The sequence below is a fragment of the Solea senegalensis genome, linkage group LG14, assembly GCF_019176455.1.
Source record: "Solea senegalensis isolate Sse05_10M linkage group LG14, IFAPA_SoseM_1, whole genome shotgun sequence".
Taxonomy (NCBI): Eukaryota; Metazoa; Chordata; class Actinopteri; order Pleuronectiformes; family Soleidae; genus Solea; species Solea senegalensis.
In genome coordinates, this window is record NC_058034.1 from 2,451,082 (window position 1) to 2,469,565 (window position 18,484).

Consider the following 18,484-nt stretch of genomic DNA (forward strand, 5'->3'; position numbering starts at 1 on the left):
TGGCTTCTTGTTTTAATTTTGAATTTTTCTCAGTGATTTTAAACTGTAAATGCACCGGACTGATGTTGTTTGACGTCCTACAACAGATGCTCACCCTCACTGAACAAAAGACTCAAATCTACACCTGCTTATCTCAATAATATGTTTGTCACATTACAGTACTTAACAAAAAACACTCTCCTGCACCAAAGTCCATAGAGAAAATCAATGAATTAAGCTTGTGAAGGGAAAAGGAGAAGCTTTGATGGTAAGATTGTGAACAAGGGATTATAACACATACTCATGTGGAACCGCATCGATCTCCTCCATGGCTTTGGGTGTGGGAGAGTGAGCAGTTCACAAAACAACATCAACTTCAGTTTTCTGATGGAAAAGCAGGCGGTCAACTGAAAATATATTCTGCTTCTTTTTCACATCACGATTTACATGATGGACACTCTAGATTGACTGAAGTTGTGTGAGTGTGAGAGTGAATGATTGTTTGTCTCTATGTGTGGCCCTGTGATGGACTGGCAATCTGTCCAGGATGTACCTCGCCTATCGCCCGATAGATCAAGATTAGCACAGCCCTCGCCCCGTGTGACCCTCATGTGGAGGATAAAGCGGTAGAAGATGGATGGATTTACATTATACCCAGAGGTTATGACATGGCTAATAAATCATATCAAACACGTGTTACCTTTACCAGCTTCAAGTGTCACTCTCCGTGTAAGTTAATGTTTAGATCCATGGTTCTCAAACTGTGGTACGCGAGCTTCCTCTGCTGGTACGTCCGGAATTCTGACTGGAGTGTGAAGAAAATGAAACAAATAATACAAAAATAATAATTAGTCACCTTATCTCTCTCTTGAAGGTCGATGATGAGAGAGAAAATTATCTTAATGTGAATAAATCTGCCTCCTGTGAAAAGTCTGTAGCTGACTTTGCTTGGACTATTATTATTATTATTATTATTTATTAGTATTTTTTTTACTTTTACTTTTTTTACACTTTCTATTGATATAAAGCAACGCTATAAAAGTTTTCTCCTGGATATGCTGTTGTCAGTGGGGCCACACTGTGGCGTAGTGGTTAGCGATGTTGCCCTTGTACAAGGGCATTCTGCATGGAGTTTGCATGTTCTCCCCCCCGTGTGTATGTGTGTGGGTTTTCTCCTGGTTCTCTGACTTCTTTCCACATGTCAGAAACATGCAGAGGTTAATTGGACACTCGAAATTGTAAATGTGCGAGTGAATGGTTGTTTGTCTCGATATGTTGGCCCTGTGATGGAGGGTGTACTCTGCTTTTCACCCTATTTTTCCTGGGATTGGCACCAGCAGCCCCGTGACCCTCTAGACACTGAATGGATGGATGCTGTTGTTTTTGATGACCTCAGTTTAGTATTACTATTGAACTTGCTGCACAGTTTGAGTGGGAACAAAAGTGGCTCTGTTCTTGAAATCAAATCAGTGGCACTTCAAAAATGATTTTGAGGCTGTTAAGTTTAAAGAGTTGCATGGTGGTTTTTTTTTTTGTTTGTTTTTTAGAACTGTTTAACTTTTGGAGCTAATCAGTCAAAGTTGAAGGTGAACAAACACTCTGCGTGGGCCGTGCTGGGCTAACAGTTGTGACATCACAAAGTTGCAAAATTCCTAAACGCATGTTTAAAGGCACAGTTTCTGAGTATAATCTCTAATGATTGCACTCTTTGATATACAGTATATGCATGGAAATCTCACTCACTACGATATGGGACATTTTTTGCCTTCCTTGTTCCCCCTGGTAAACCGGGGATAGAATTCCACAGATGCCACACATTTTCCTCCTGCTGCCTTTACTTGTTGTAGCCAAGTGCCACTTTTCTCAGCTCAGAAAAGCAGCATTAGTAGTGACACATTTTTCAACTCGCACACTCCAATTTACGCGTATTTCGGTCCCGTTTGTGCTCGCACAGGTCACATTCCAGACATTTAAACTGTTACCTCCACTGGCAGAACGTCCAAGACGAGAGCTCAACCCACTAAACTGTGAGTGATGCTGTGGGTTTCTGTGGGTGAGAGGTTATGATTACGTGACTCCAGGCAGTGCCAAGTTTGAACAGCTTCACAGAAGGGAGATTCATTCCCAGGGAAGTGCGTGTGTCCTAACCTCAGCATCATGCCGTGGGGTGAAGAAGAAAAATTCACACCAAAGTACATGTATACATTCCTCACACATCTGGACTCAGGCAGGAATGACTGGGATTGTTGTCTGGGTTATTGCACTATGATTTCACCACTTTGACTCCCAGTAACTGTGAATGGATCGCACTTAAGCGAAGCGTCCTTCACAGAGGATGAGGAACAGATGTAAATGAGGAAAGCATGTTCTTTGATTTGGGGTTGTTGTTTGTTTTGTTTCAGTCCTGTTTGACAGTCAATAAAATGCAGAGTCTTGGATTAATGAACATTTTTCACATTCTGTCCTCACATTTGCGCCAGTTTGCTCTGGGTTATTGCATTTGTAATGTCATGCACTGTTTGTATCCTAATGTGAGTGAATTAATGTGTCTGGCAGCAGTGGAGGGGACAACTGGCAACAGATCGTCCGTCTTCTTTTGAGCATTTTTTGCCATAAATGCCTGCATGAAAAACTGGGAAAAAATAACTGTAGAGCTTTGTGTTTTGCCTTCATTTCCATGGAGATTCCAAAACTTCCTGCCTACAGCAGTCATGGAATGTGCCCCCACCCCCCCTTAACATTTCCACATAAATCAGGGCACCATTCCTCTAATTTAAGGGCTGTTACTGAGATGAAGCAAGCCTCTCACATGGCACACATTTGCAACAGAAAAATGATTACAGTAAGTCTGTGCCACTTGTAGAATTATATGGCTGTTAAGTCACAGGTTTGAAGTAGTTTTGCTTCATGTGTTGACTGTGGCCGAGCAGAGGCAAGACCACTGCTCCCCACTCTTACCTGTCAGCCCTCATCCACTCCACAGTCCACAGACACAATGTGATGGAAAAAAGGGTGTATTTAAAGGAGGGAAATATTTCCAAATATTTGTTGTTATCGTCATCGTCTTCCGAGGGTCTTAAATCACGGGGGGAAAATAATCACATGATATGTTATGACCTCTTTCGCTCTGATATGTTATGGACTTGGTTCAACAACTGATTTCAGATCAGACGAGGAGGACAACAAATGATTTAAAACGGGAACTGTTCCTCCAAACCTCAATGAATTAAGAATATTAAGAATATTTAGAAGGGAGAGTCCACTGTTTGCACATCAGAACAATATGAGCTAAGTGTTTTTTCCAGTGCATAAAACAAACAAGCTTGGATAGATAGATAGATAGATAGATAGATAGATAGATAGATAGATAGATAGATAGATAGATAGATAGATCTGCTCTAGATCAAAGAATGAAACAGAGTCCTTTGTGAAAACATGCATGAGCCACCACATTCACATTGGCTGACTGCAGTCTAAAACTGCCAGTGGTTTTCAGTGAATCAACTGAGCTACACAATTCAGGAAAGACTGATTCACATTGGGAGAAGGAATGAGTCGATGAGTCAAAATGCTCTGTGCCTGAAGCCTGAAGCAACACTGGGATGTGTTGTGGAGCAGGAACTCCAGGCTAAATGAACACAGAGACACCTGAGTCAGCGGTATAAATTTGACACTGTAAAGCCAGGTGTAAACTTCTTACCTGTAAAAACTCTGCAGAACCATATGAGTAATTAACATGGTAGACAAATGAGTAAATGACAAATTAGCAGCTGAAATGACAGAGGGGGCTCAAGATGAGTCAAAGATCAGATAATTGCTGTAGCTAGAGGCGGCAAATTACACGTGGTAATATGTCTGAGTTTGTTCGAATCTACGCAATTTATACTCACATTCTCAGTGAACATTCACTTTTCGGACTTATACGATTTACATTCATCAGTCATTTTTATCAGTGTGAAGCCGGTGCAGGTCGATGACGACAACACTTAGTACATGTTGCATACAGACAAAAAGCCACGTGGATTCTGATATGTTGTTCTCCCTCATATCACATGACTTTGTATCCGATATCCTGTTATTTATTATATTATACTATCAATGAGACCTAAAAAATCCAACCTGAGTCGTTTTATTTTACTTATTTTATGCATATATGTTGTTAGTTTTTTTGTAATATTCTCATTTCCTGCATATATGCATATGTTTACACTTATTTTATGCATATATGTTATTTTAGTTTCTTGTAATATTTATATTTTTCTTATGTATATTTATACTTTTCTACTTTATGCTGGTGTTTTTGAGTGGACAGCAAAGTAAGAATTTCATTGTACAGGGAAACGTGTTTCTTTACTGTGCATATGACAATAAACACTTTGAATCTTGAATCTTGAATCTTGAATCTTGAATCTTGAATCTTTAGCCTGCTAATGTGAACGCAGTCAAACAAGTCTGCAGGTAAAACCCATCACCAGCTTTACTTTATTAAGTACACATGTTAAACTGATTGATAAGTATACAAATGCATATATATATATATATATATATATATATATATATATATATATATATATATATACATATATACATACACACACTCTTTTCACTTTATTAGTTGTTCTTTGTACCTAATAAAGTGGCAGGTAAGGGTTTTTCCAGCAGTTGGATACTGCCCTCTAGTGTTGTGTTGTGTTGTAGTGCTACAGTAATCCATGTAAAAATAGGTTGGGCTCCACCTTTAGCTCCAGTTTGAACCAATCACTTTGTAAAGCGGGAGACTGTGGTGGTCACGTGACGAACGAGAGACAGCCCCAGACTTGGCTGTTGTTGTAGGTTAGTAGTAAAAGGCTAGCCCTAGCCCAACCAGACAACTTAGTAAAATACCCCGGTAAATCAATGTAAATAACCACTTCCCCGACCAATTCAACGTTTAATGACTCATCAGGTGACCAGGAAAGCCGGAAGATGTGTGTCATCGTATAATAAATTCATTGCAACACCATGTTTGACCAAAACGATACGCTTTGCCGTTAGCTTTTAGTGGGAATGTCCCTCGTTCTCCTGCTAAATGGTTTGATTTTAGGTGTATCGTATATAAACTGCACTAAATCACAACACATATTCTCTCTTCGGGGACGGTGAGCTGCCGGTATACAAGTTAGCATATTAGCATTCAGTGCTAGCTCTGCTACCGTTTACCACGTGACCACAGGGTCCATGAGCCCCCCCCCTCCCACGGCACAATGTAAGGTTGGTCAGAACATTTTCGAAACGCTGATTGGTCAAGTGTGGCGGTGTATGTTCCCTGATTGGTTGAAGAAAAAATGGGAGGTCCAGTTATTTTGGAGCGTTCTTCCGGCTTACATGTTTGTAGGAAAAAAAGAAAAGACGAATGGAAAATCTGTAATCCAGAAAACGACTATTGCCCTGTAACTCTCCGATACGGTAACGTCTGTGCACTAACGGGAATGTGTTTGCTTAATAGGCCCAATTAAGTTTGGACCCTGTGCTTTAAAAAAGTCCCGGATTTAGCATGAAAAACAGGCGGCACCTGGGTTAGCGATTTTACGTTAGCTCTCTGCTAGCTGCGGTAGCTGGCTAAGAAGGTGGCTTAATTGTTTGAACGTCATATTTAACGTTTCTCGTGAGTATACTGCAGTTTATCAGATTGGGCAAACGTCTGCTCAAATGTTGTTTAGTATTTGCATGTTGGGGGGCTATTTAATAAGATACGCTGCTGCTGTTGTCGACCAGTTTTGTCATTTGTTGTGGACCATTTAACGTCTACGTCAATCAAAGGTCCTCGAAATGTCCGGTTTACATATGAAACGTAGTTCTGTACAGTTCTATACGACTTTATTTAGATTTTTCAATCAGCGCAACATGCACTCAGCAGCATAAGAAATACACGTCATTCAACTTCAAAAACAAACAACAAAAGTACACCCATCGGCCACTTCTTTAGTTTTTATGTGTGCCTAATACATTGGCCTATGTGGTTTTCTGCCGCTACAGGTCACCTGCTTCAAGGTTTGAAGTGTTCTAGATTCAGAGATGGTCTTCTGCATGTGTTGGTTATAATGATGAGTTACTGTTGCCTATTCATCATTGTGAACTAATCTGGTTATTGTCGTCTGGTCTCAAAAACGCCTTCTTGCTCGGAGACCTGCTGCTCACTGAATATTTTTCATTCTCAGACCATTCTCTGTAAACCCCAAAAATTGTGTAGTAAAATTCCAATTCCTAAATGCAGTGAGTTGCAGCGATGTGCTTGACTGTACAGTCATTTGTGTTAATTCATAGCAGAGCAGGTGTACTGTAAAAAGTGGTGAGTCTACAACACGTTTACCGCACCATATGGAATTGTTTTATGTTATCATTCATGGTTAAATTAAGGAATTCAGCTGTTAAACTTGAATGATATTTGTAACACGTCTGATACAGGATGTAATTTATCCTCCTCCTGTCATCACTTTAGGTCTTAAACTGTTAAAATGAACTCCCAGCAATTCCCCCGACACGGGCTGCCTCCTTCCAGTGGGGGACTGCCTCAGATTTCTGGAAACCTTGTGTCTGTCAACCAGCCGTCAAATCCAGGTAATTCACACTGAAATTACCTACTGTGTACATAGATTTACTTAATGCTGTGGAAGACATCAGTGAACATGTCTGAGTAAATGATTTGTATATAGCCAGTGCAGATACAGATAGCAGCCGGGATGCTGAGCACGGGCAGCAGGATCTTCCACCAGCCGGGGGAGGAGGAACCCTGGCCTTCAGAGATGACAAGCAGGAGACCATGGTGGTCCGACCTTACCCACAAGTGCAGACTCACGGTCAGCAACAAGCTGCTCCCCAGACTGTGCCCATCCAGGCTGGCACACCTGTGGCTGTATCTGCAACCGCTGTCCACCTCCCACAGGGTCAGCCAGCAGTCCTCACTGAGGGACAGATGAAGGTGATAATTATGACCTATCTGTTAATATATTTGTAGAGTTCAAAATGTGGGGTTATCATCACTTGCAGTATCAGGTGAACACAATTTAAACAACATATATCTAGGTAAGATATAATGCCTTCTGTGGTTGTGGAACAATTGAAAGTTGACGCATACCCAGAAAGTTGCTTCTGGACATGAGATTGACTTTAACATGTAAGGAACTAGAGTGGGAAATGATCTTGTTTGTTGTGTTTACGACAGCAGGAGAGGGTCTTGAACACCAAGGCAAAGAGTGATGCTTGATCAAGCACAAGGCTTTTCCTGCTGTGTTCTTACATGGTCTCATTTAGATCTTATTGGAAATTTGACTAGACAGTTGACAGAAGATCTGGAAAATGCCCAAAACCACTTTCCCATATATTTGCACTGTCAATGTCTGGACTTCAGTGCACATCTGAAGGCAGTTTAAGCAGGTAAAGTTGTGTCCAGTCATTTCAAGAATAAAACACAGGGAAAAGAAATTATGGTTGTTGTATTACTGCAGTAAAGACTTTGTTGTGTTAGGGGTCAAAATGTATTGTTAGATAATCGGGTAGGACAGCTTTTTGCTGTTGTTGTTGTTGACACACCTGTTCAATTAGTGTTCAACCTGAAATAAATTATATTATTATATTATATCATATTATTACAGTATAAAAGCACTTTAATATTTTGGTCTTTACTCCACAAAACATTGTATATGGTTATTTTTTTATTTAAATTTTTAGGGCTTAAAACATAAAGGTTTATTGTTTTGTGCCTTTGTTTTTTTAGGCTGTATTGAAATCACCTATGCCAAGTCGTCTTATTGCTCCTGCACCAGCTTCCAACCAGCCTCATATCCCCATACCCCCTAAGGTGCCTGGTCACATTACAGTCACCATAGAGAGCAGCATTGCTACAACCCCATCTATTCCTGTGGCAACCATTAGTGGTCAACAGGTGTGTGTGTTGTCTACATTTGCTATTTGTGAACATGTGTTTGTTTCTGTTACAATAATAACTTGGGCCGTTTTCATTGCATTTCAGGGTCACTCCAGCAACTTGCATCATCTGATGCCAGCTAACATTCAGATTATTCGGGGCCCTGCCCCTGCACTGCAGATTGGGACTCCTGCTGTCCCTCCACAGACCTTCACATCCCATTTACCCCGAGGTGTGCATATGTGTTTTAACAGCAGTTTGGTCTCCTTTGAAGCAGCTGTATTTTACAAGTCCCTTGCTTTGTGATGATGCTTTCTCTTGATCATGGTTTTTATATTCCCTAGGTGCTGCTGCAGCAGCTGTTATGTCCAGCTCCAAAACTGTTCTACGCCCAGCAACGGGAGCCGGTGCAGGCCCCGGTCAGCCCACAGTGCAGCACATCATCCACCAGACTATTCAGGTGCTCTTTACTCTCACTTCAGTGTAAATACTGTCTTAATCATTTAGAGAAGTGTTTGTAACAGTGTTATCCTCATCTGGTCATAGTCCCGTCCTGCTGTAACAACTTCCACTGCTGTGCTTCCGACTGTGGTGGCCCCCATTTCAGCACCCAGAACGCAGTCTCCTGTCATCAATCCATCTGTTACACACTCTGCAGAGGTGGCACATGGGTAAGTAACAACATGAGAATCTGATAACTACAGCATTATCAGAGAAGATAATCTATTCTTCAGAATTTAACAACAATTTGAAGATCTTAGACTTATGCTATGATTGTAAAGAAAACCTAGTTTATGTTTATTTATCAGTACGCTATCCTTACATTATTCCTCAGGACACACAGTAAAACCAAACAGTTGCTACTCTGTAAGTTGTGAGTAAGTAAACGGGTCTCTTTCTCTCTCCCCCACCTCTCCTCTGTCCCCCATTTTTCCTCTCACCCCAACCAGAGTCTGGTTCTGTCAGAGATTTCTTCCTGTTAAAAAGAGGCCTAGTGTTTGCTCATTGTGTTATCTGTTGAGTTTCTCTTCTCTCTCTAATATTGTTAAGGTTTCTGCTTTACTATGTACAGTGCCTTGTGATAATGTATATTGTGATTTGGCGCTATACAAATACAATTGAATTGAGTGTATGTAGGTATCAAGTGTTTTAATGTAAATCATTTCTAGTAGCCTGAAAAGATTAAAATGACTGGAGTTCAATGATAAAAAAGACAGAACTTCTCCATAGATTCCTCCACATAGTTGACAGTTTAATTGTTTACATTTTGAAACACCAGAACAAGATGCTATGATCCAAAATAAAACTAAACTTAAACTGATAGCATGAATAACTGATTGTCTGCATCTCTTTGCTGCTGTGTAAGCTAATGTAAATGATACTGTTATGATGATTTAGCTAAAACATTGCTCTTGCAGAAAAAAGTCTCCTTTGGACTCTGTATGGACTAAACATTTTACTTGTATAATTTATTCTTTACTTTCTACTCTTTCAGGCGCCCTGGGCTGACGATTCACCCTCCTCCAGCCGCTGTCAGTATTCAGAGGCCTCAGACTTCCCGTGACCCTGCTGCAAGGATCACACTGCCATCTCACCCTGCAATCGGCGCTCAAAAGCCTCAGCCTCCGCACACTATGACACAGGTTATTACTTGTTAATGGCAACCTACACAGAAAGTGTACTTTTCCCCTAGTGTGACTGAAATAATACTTTCCATTTCCTCCTCATAGAAGCCCATCTTCAGTACTGTGACACCAGTGGCTGCAGCAACTGTGGCACCAATTGTTGCCACTACTGTGCCATCGACCACCACAATGGGTATTTCCTTTTTTTTATGTTTGACTAAACAAAATATTTAAAAACGTTCTTTGATAATTATTACTAATTTGGATGTGCTCTTGTTTAGGCTCTGTTCCACATACTCAGATGCCTAATAGCACCATTGTCACCATGACAATGGCCTCACACTCCTCTCATGCTACGGCTGTGACCACCTCAGCCATCCCTGTTGGTAAGCTTGACCTTTTATCTTTCCTGCAGTAACGCTGTGATGATTTTCATGAACATGATTGTAGCAGGATTCAGTGAGGACTTGGTCTAAATCATCTCATGTTGTTTGTAGCTAAAGTGGTCCCACAGCCCATCGCCCACTCTTCGTCGCGTGTGCAGCCCGACTACCCAGGAGAAAGAACCAACCTCATCCCCATCCCAGGACATAGGTCCTCACCTAACCCAGCCACCATGGAAGCAAGAAGTGACAATAGGTAAGGCTTTCATGATCATAAATGTGTATGAAATACACATATTGAGACAGAGCTTGGTTTGTGAAAAGGTTTATTCTCTGGCCACAAAAACCAAACAATTTTTATTTTTAAATATTTACACATTTGTACACAAACACTCTTATTGTTAGTATATTTACTTTCCATTCTCCAGATGTTATGTTTACAATAACAGCATAATAACTTTTAACTGATAAGTTTTAACTGTAGTTGTGACTTTTGTATGAAAAAATTACTTATTAATCAAAAAGATTCATGATTTACCAACCGTATAAATACAGAAACCTATTTCAGATTATAATAATAAACATTTAATTAATTGTGTGTTTCTTTTTAAGGCCCTCTGTACCAGTGCAGTTTCAGTATTTTCTGCCGGCTTATTCCTCATCGTATCCTCTGACACACACCTACACCCCCATCAGCAGCTCTGTATCGACGATCCGCCAATATCCTGGTAAGCTCCTATCACCACTGTTGTTTTACTGTCAGTCACAGCTCACAGCTTGGTCACTCCACAATTTAACAAAGTTTTCAGGCCCCTCAGAATTTATTTATGTGGGAAATAAATGAACACTGATCAGAGGGATTGAACTTTCTATGAAGTATCAGAGTGTTACTTGAGCAAAATCGCAATTTGGAACAAAGCAATTAGCCTGTTGACGGCTCCATCTTCTTAAATAAAAATTGTAACTCATACATGTTAAACTTGTCCATGCAATAGAACATGAAGTCACAACTCATTTGATAATGATGTAGGGTAATGCTGCGCCATATTTTATATTTATTAGTGCAGTTCCCGTTCACAGTTTGCCCGTTTCTTGTTTTTTAAATAGATAGATATAATAGGAAACACGGCTAAAGGTACAAAGATGGATAAAATCAAAAAATCAAATTGCAATAAATTTTTCAGAACAATCACAAGTAGGTGTTTTCCTTATATTGGTCAGCCTTATCTGTGGTGTTGCTATGTGTTAATAACCAAATAAAACTCAATAGATCTCCATCCAGCAGTGTCTTTATTGGCTAAGAACCTTTGCTTTGAAATAAACCTTTAATCATTTGGCATGATATAAAAGTTGACATTGAGATATTTTGACTTTTAAAAGCTGTGGAGTGACCTCTTAGCATAATTTAATTTAATCTTTCACTCTCAATAAGTCACTCCTCAAGCTCCGAGTTCAGCACTGCCCACGCAGCCTGGAGTGGGCGTGGCCACCACAGTCCATCTAAACCACATGCAGCTGATGGCGGTGGATCGTATTGGTCTGCCCTCTGCACAAATCAGCACCCACGGAATCCAACCGGGACCGAACACTGCGCAGGGAATCCAGCCTGCACCGATTGGAGTGCACGCATCTGCGCCCATCACCACGCAGGGAATTCAGCAGACACCTATAGTCACTCAGCAGCAGCAGCAAACACAGTCTGAAGCTAAATCTGGTAATAATGAATAGGATGTTTAATAAAAAAGTCAGTGAGGAGTTGATTGTGTTGTGGGTTGTTTGTAAAATGTACTTTATTTCTGTCAGGAGTTGTTTTGGCTGATGGTTTTGTGGCGAGTCCAATCAGCAGCACCTTCAGCACCACCCAGCCTGTAGCCACCATGGTGCAGGCACACGCCCAGGGAGCAGTTGGAGGTGCTCCCACCCTGGTCTCCTCCCCTCGACCCAGCATCCTCCGCAAGAAGCCTGCTAATGAAAGGTGACTACACAACCAGCATTCAAGACACACAACCTTTTATGAATGTATACAGTTCATCTAAAACCTCTGCCAGCACTGCAAAGCTTGTTCATGCACATGTTTAAGTGGAAGAACTTGAACTCAAATGAGGCCACCGCAAGTTTTATTCATATAAAGCGGGGAAAAAATGTCCTGCTGTGCAGTTTCAATTCTGTTGTCAAAAAAAATCTTAAAATGATACCATAACAAATATAATTGTCAATATTTGGATTGGGTGGAAGTATAAAGATGTTATGTGTAAAAATGTTTGAATTGGCAGAACATTTACAAATAGAAAAGTAAATAGTTAAATAGTTTTGTGATTTGCTTATTTCATGGTTTGAAATGGTGGTTTTGATTTGAAAATTATTAATTGTTCAGCCCTATTATCATGATATTAATATATATGAACTCCTTTTACTATGATTTACTTTGCTTCTACAATAGCAAATACGTAACATATGGAGTTGAATTAAATAAAGTGAAAGGTCATATGTGATGACTACATTTTTCCATTTACCAAACCTCATTGTCTCGTTGTGTTGTAGTTGTGTTCGTAAGAACCTGATCCCTGCGCAGCCCTCTGAGGCAGGCAGTGGCAGATTGGAGAGCGGTGTGAGAGGAGCAGGGTCCCCCCGACCTGCAGGGTAAGCTCTTGACAAATCACTCACATCCACCTTCTCATCCTGTCTCTGATGTGAACCAAGAACCTGACACTTTGTCTTCTTCTCTCAGTGTGAAGTCCAAAGCAGAGATGCACATGGCAGTGGCTCCTCCTGTCATGGCCACAGTAGAGGCACTACCTTCTCAGGTAGGAGAGCAGCAGGTGATGTCCTCCAACGCCCAGCACCTCGCCCAAGCCATCCCCACCATGCTAGCCACACAGGGACCTGTGCCTCCCTCTCAGCCTTCCACTGCCCTCTCAGCTCTGCCAGCCACCATGGCTGTGACTCCCCCCGTCCCCGCTTCCATGGCAAACACTGTGGCTTCCCCTACTCAGCCTGCAGCCAGCAGCACTGCAGCTTGTGCTGCCAGCTCCACCTGCCCAGATGTGAAAATTAAGCAGGAGGTGGAGAGCATGGACACACAGCCAGGTGAGCAGCATGTAATAATATAATATAATTGTCACATGTTTCAAAGAGTTAGAGGCTGTTCTATTGCATGAGTGAACATCTGGCAAAAACGTAACCACAACACACAGAGTTTGTGAACTCTAAATTCAAATTGATTTAAATTGTAATAAACTGACTTGTACCACTGTTATCAGTGAAGTGTTTTCCAATATCTCATGACCTATCATGGTTACATTATGATTTAATACATTTTGTACATAATGTACATTTTAATGACGTGCGTCTCCCCACAGATCCAAACTCAAACTTGTCATCAGCTCCAGCACTCGCCACCCAGGCCTCCACCCTAAACCCCCCCGCCCCAGGAGATATGATCCCCGGAGCCTCCCCGAGGAAGAAGCCCCGCAAACAGCAGCATGTTATTTCTACAGAGGAGAGTGAGATGGTGGAGACAAACAGCACAGATGAAGAGAAGATAACAGGCAGGCCCATCACAGGCAGAGCCGAGAGGTGTGAATCTCCACCAAGAGAATATGTTGGTATGTAAATTCATGATTATCACAGTGACGATTTTAGTTTGTGCCCCAAATAGTGTGGAGACAATCTTGTATTTTTGGATATTTTTCTTCCAAGTAAATCCAACTTCCCATATGAAAAAAAACATTGCACATCGTTCCAAGCCCATAACAAACTTTAACCTGTGGTGGCACTAAAGACCTTATTTTTGAATGCGGAAGTAACTAATGGTCCGACTTCCTGTTAATGTGTGGCACGTCCACATTTGTTTCCTGCCCATATATGTGAACAATATACATCTGCTTTCTTGACAATGTCGTGCAAACTCTCTCAACTATCAATAAAAAATTGAAATAGCAGGTGTTATCCACATCCGTGTGGTATCACAGATTGGAGGACGACATGATGATGTGGCCTCATATTATATTATTAATTATTTTGTGCTGTTGCTCAGCGTGGACGTTCAATTGAAATGAAAATAATGTATTAACAAAAAACTTGGCATTATAACCCAGATTTAATGACCCAATATCTACTGCTACTTGCAAGACTAATTCACACACTACCAACACTTACTTGTAATTAGCTGTGGTTCTACCTGTGGTTGCTTCTGGTGGCTTATTTTCAACCAGGTGCAATTAACAGACATAGGGACGCTGCAGTGGCTTCTTCACACTTTAGGCTCTTAGCCAGCGGGTGTTTTCCTATCCGTTAAAGCCTTTCACTTAAACCAACTGCTGCTAAATGAATGCACTGTGACAACAAAAACATCGCCCGTAGTGGCACTGCTGTCAAGGACACATTTCCGTCTGGGATAATAAAGTTTATTTTAACCCTTCAGTGAACACATGATACCTGTTTTCTTGAAGCGACATTATGTGTCAAAGTTGTCGTCTTGCCTGATGTGTAAAGCTACTGACAAGAAATGCCAAACCGAAAGTCTCTCACATAAGTAAAATTGCATTTGCATGTTTTGTACTTTGGGAGGAAGCGTGAATACCTGGAGAGAACCCATTCACACACAAGGAGAACATACAGACTTCACACACTTCCTCAGTTGAACTGGGATCTTCTTGCTGTGAGGCAACAATGCTGGCCACTGCATCACTGTGTGGCCTTAACCAATTACTTGTAAATGTTTCAGTATAAATGGAGTTGTAAGATTAATTTGCAAGATCGTATGACGTAACTGCAATGTTGATGAGAGTTTTTGATAGAAGTGTTTAAAATGTTACTGATGGACTTGTTTTTGTCTCTTAGATGAAGAAGGAGTGCGTTATGTGCCGGTCCGACCTCGACCACCCGTCACCCTCCTGCGGCACTACCGTAATCCCTGGAAAGCTGCTTACCACCACTTCCAGAGATACAGCGACATCAGAGTCAAAGGTCAGTGTCTTTGGCAAAAACTCCCAACATTTTAATCTTTAATCTTTTCCTTTGAGCAACAAGTCTTTGTTTCTCCCACAGAGGAGAAGAAGGGCACTTTGCAAGACATGGCTAATCAGAGAGGAGTCGCTTGCAGAGCACAAGGCTGGAAAATTCATCTGTGTGCCGCACAGCTCAGGCAGCTGGTGAGTGCTCAGCCAAGACCAGCAAAAATCTCAATCTCTGCTGTCGTTTATTTCAGTCGCTCACTACTGAACAACATTATAATCAGTGTTTTAGAATCTGTTAACACTATGTGAATGTTTATTGGTCTATAGTCGAATTTGGAGCATGATGTGTACAGTCGCCTCTCCACCCTTCAAGAAGGCCTGATACCGAAGAAGAGAGCAGGAGCCGACGATGAACTTCACAGAATCAACGAGCTCATACAGGTATGGTTGTTTCATATAGTTAATAAGTTTAGCTGTAAATTGCATGATAAACAAGTTTAACAAGTAAAAATGTATTATCTTTGTTTTCCCCCTTACAACAGTAACAATAGCAAAAAACACTGCACCTACAGTACATTTCAGTGAGAGTAACAGTAATTACATTAAAACTTGTTACTAGTTCACCATCAGTCATGTGATTTTTCATTTTATCTTCCATATATTTATGGTCTGAAATGAACAGACCTAGGCCACTTCCTTTCACCGTGGCCTTCAAAATAAGAGCCTCTGGCTTCGCCTACTTCCACTTTAAACCTTTTGCACTTGGCAATTAAAATAGCTTGAAATAATATTCCTCAATTTTTTAAAATCAAGTTTATTTTTGTAAATTTTTTTTGTCAAGTTTACTGTACATCAATACATAACAATACAAAAGCTTTTTAATTGTCTCCAGCAAAGTTATTGCATGATTTCCTAATATCTTGTAAATGTAAGATGTATTTTGTGTTACAAAACATAAATGCACAATTACAACATAAAGTTACACACATTCTCATCTTAAATCATTGACTACCTTTTTACGTGGACACCAATAATCCAACTATTGACCTTTTTCATTAGTAATAGAATGTTCCATACATATTCTACAAAGCATATGGTAGTTTGATTATATAGTATGTGTCCCACTGTGAAAACTACAGTAGAACATATTAATCTGATCAAGTTGTATACTGTGTTGACGGTGTGTTGTGCGTTTGTGTCGTCAGGGTAACATGCAGCGCTGCAAGCTGGTGATGGACCAGGTGACCGAGGCCAGAGACACCATGATGAAGGTGCTCGACCACAAGGAGAAGGTGCTGAAATTGCTCAACAAGAACGGCGCCGTCAAGAAGTCCTCCAAACTGAAGCGCAAAGAACGAGCATGAGCTGGACCTTCTTTCTGTCGTCGATGGCCACTGCTGCTGAGCGGGAGGGACCTGCTCAGAATCTGGTGCTACGATTTGCCGCATACAATCTCCCGCTCCCTCCCTGTCTCGCATGAGAGCGGGCGGAGATGAAGTGACAGGATGACTTTTTTTTCTTTTTTTTTTTTTTAATTAATTAAAAAAAAAAAAGCAGAAAAGCCTATGAGGAAAATGTAAAGACACAGCACTCGTGTTGAGCGCGGAACATTGTAGGTTGCATTAGTGTGGCCAACTGCACGGCCCTGTCTGTCTTTTTTTGTCCATTTGGAAAAACCCCAGAAAACATTTTTACTCTTATAGTTTCTGCCTCATTTGAAGCCAGCACGTTGTGTTTTTGTGATACTGGGCACTAAACGCAGGTGCAGTGAACATCCAAGTATTTCAGTTGAATTGAACCACCTGAGGGTGATCAACGGGGTTAACTGAAGACATTGTTTTTAGGTAGTTTCCCTTTTGCGAACTGTGAATACAGACAGATCTCAATTGTGCTTTTTTTTCATCAATCTGTGCCTTCATTTAGTCAGTGTACAGGAACATGTGGGAGCTGTTACACAGTTGGAAAAAGGAATGACTTTACGTTACAGCACAGAAACAAAAAAGGTATTGTTTGGTAATATATTTATAATAGGGTGGTAAGCCTACGAGAATATCTTATCCCTTACACAATTTACAGTTTTTCATTATTTTTATTCACTATTTACTGATCTTACTAGAAATACGATGTTATGACCATAATATTTCAAGGTATTACCGTATATAATTGTTACCATGCTGTTACTATATTATTACTGTACTGTAACGTAAAGCGTGACCTGATTTAAAGAAAAGAGGGAAAGCCAATTTCACTGCTTCCCATTTTTCTCTGAGCTGGTAAATAATGACCTCAGCCTCAACTTTGGGTGTAAACTAAAAGATAAAAGAAAGTAGTATTAAAACATGAATTTAACAGTAAACAAACCTTTCAAAAGTTCTCATCTGGTGTGACAGGATAACTGTTGTCCTGTGTAGATGGTTTTCTGAAAGTAATAAAGTGCAGATACATAATGCCAACTCAACTTAACATTTAAAACTGCTATGGATCGTCCACTTAAATCAAAGCGTATTGATGTCATGGTGAAAATAATACACTTAGTTTTGGTTTCAGTGCTTCAAAGAGTGAGTGATTGTGAGAATCCTGTGATCCGATTGGTGGATTTAATTCATGTAAATCACTGTAAATGTGCTGTGTTCTTTTGTTTTGGTTGAACTGTTTCTTTTCAAGTTTTGTACTCGATCAACCATTTTTGTGCCGTGTGACGTGTGCCGCTTCGTTTCGTTGAGTGTAACGATAATGACATTATGTGAAGAAGTGAGCCTGAGACATTCAGCTACTGTACATTGTTTTTGTCTGTGTAATTATAGTAAAATATACTTAAACAATACAAGACGAGCTGTTATTTTCACTGTTTTCTTTTTTTGTGTTATTGATGATAATTGTTTTTGATTTGGTGGGGAGGTGGTTAGTCCTGCTGCCTCACAGCAAGGAGGTTTGTGGTTTGAAACTGGGATTCTGTGTGAGTTTGCATGTTCTCCACGTGGTTTCTCTCTCACAGACCAAAGACCTGCAGATTGAAGCGGGTAATTGGAAACTCTACATTGATGGCAGGTGTGAATAGTTGTGGATTGGTGGCCTGTTCAGAGTGAACACTGCCCCTCGCTCAGTGTCAGCTGGGATTGGAACAAGTGGCCAGTGAGTGTATTTTGTTATGTCTGGTGTGGTCTTCTGCTGCTGTGGCCCATCTGCCTTTCTGTCACTTTGAACACATCTGGTCACTCTCCGCTGACCTCTGGCATCAACTAGACATTTTCTCCCAGAGAGCTGCTGCTCACTGGATATTCTCTTTTCCTGACCATTCTCTGTAAACTCTGTTCAGACTGTTGTTTGTGAAATACTTACTAATACTAATATCAGCTTCTGAAATGCTTGCACCAATTGGCCGCCAACAGCCATGCCACATTCAAAGTAACTTAAATTGCCTTTCCTTCTTATTCCCATGCTTGTTTTGAACTTCAGCAGTTTCCTCTTGACCGTGTCTTCAAGATATTTACATTAGCAGGTGTACCTAATAAAGTAGTTGTAATTAACCACATTCTAGGGTCACTCCCTGGATATTTAGATCATACCCAAGGATAATCTTTATTTAGTGATTATTTTTCCACAGTATGATAATGGAGCCACTGAAACTGCATATGA

General features: G+C 40.7%; 1 protein-coding gene across 2 annotated transcripts; it reads left to right on the top strand.

Annotated features, from left to right (window-relative positions):
• Positions 1 to 5,321: 5,321 nt before the first annotated feature.
• On the top strand, positions 5,322 to 17,672 carry sap130a (Sin3A-associated protein a). Of its 2 annotated transcripts, none has more exons than XM_044043589.1 (21): positions 5,322 to 5,623; positions 6,458 to 6,576; positions 6,672 to 6,937; positions 7,733 to 7,900; positions 7,988 to 8,114; positions 8,227 to 8,342; positions 8,429 to 8,553; positions 9,378 to 9,525; positions 9,613 to 9,700; positions 9,789 to 9,893; positions 10,005 to 10,146; positions 10,503 to 10,618; positions 11,323 to 11,604; positions 11,694 to 11,865; positions 12,432 to 12,530; positions 12,619 to 12,977; positions 13,250 to 13,495; positions 14,733 to 14,858; positions 14,940 to 15,043; positions 15,176 to 15,289; positions 16,054 to 17,672. In XM_044043589.1, exons 2-21 carry the CDS (start codon positions 6,474 to 6,476, stop codon positions 16,210 to 16,212), a joined length of 3,165 nt encoding a protein of 1,054 aa, XP_043899524.1. In that variant the 5' UTR covers positions 5,322 to 5,623; positions 6,458 to 6,473; the 3' UTR covers positions 16,213 to 17,672. The 2 variants fall into 2 exon arrangements, with proteins under 2 accessions (XP_043899524.1, XP_043899523.1); XM_044043588.1 differs by having other exon boundaries at positions 5,322 to 5,424.
• Positions 17,673 to 18,484: the final 812 nt, after the last annotated feature.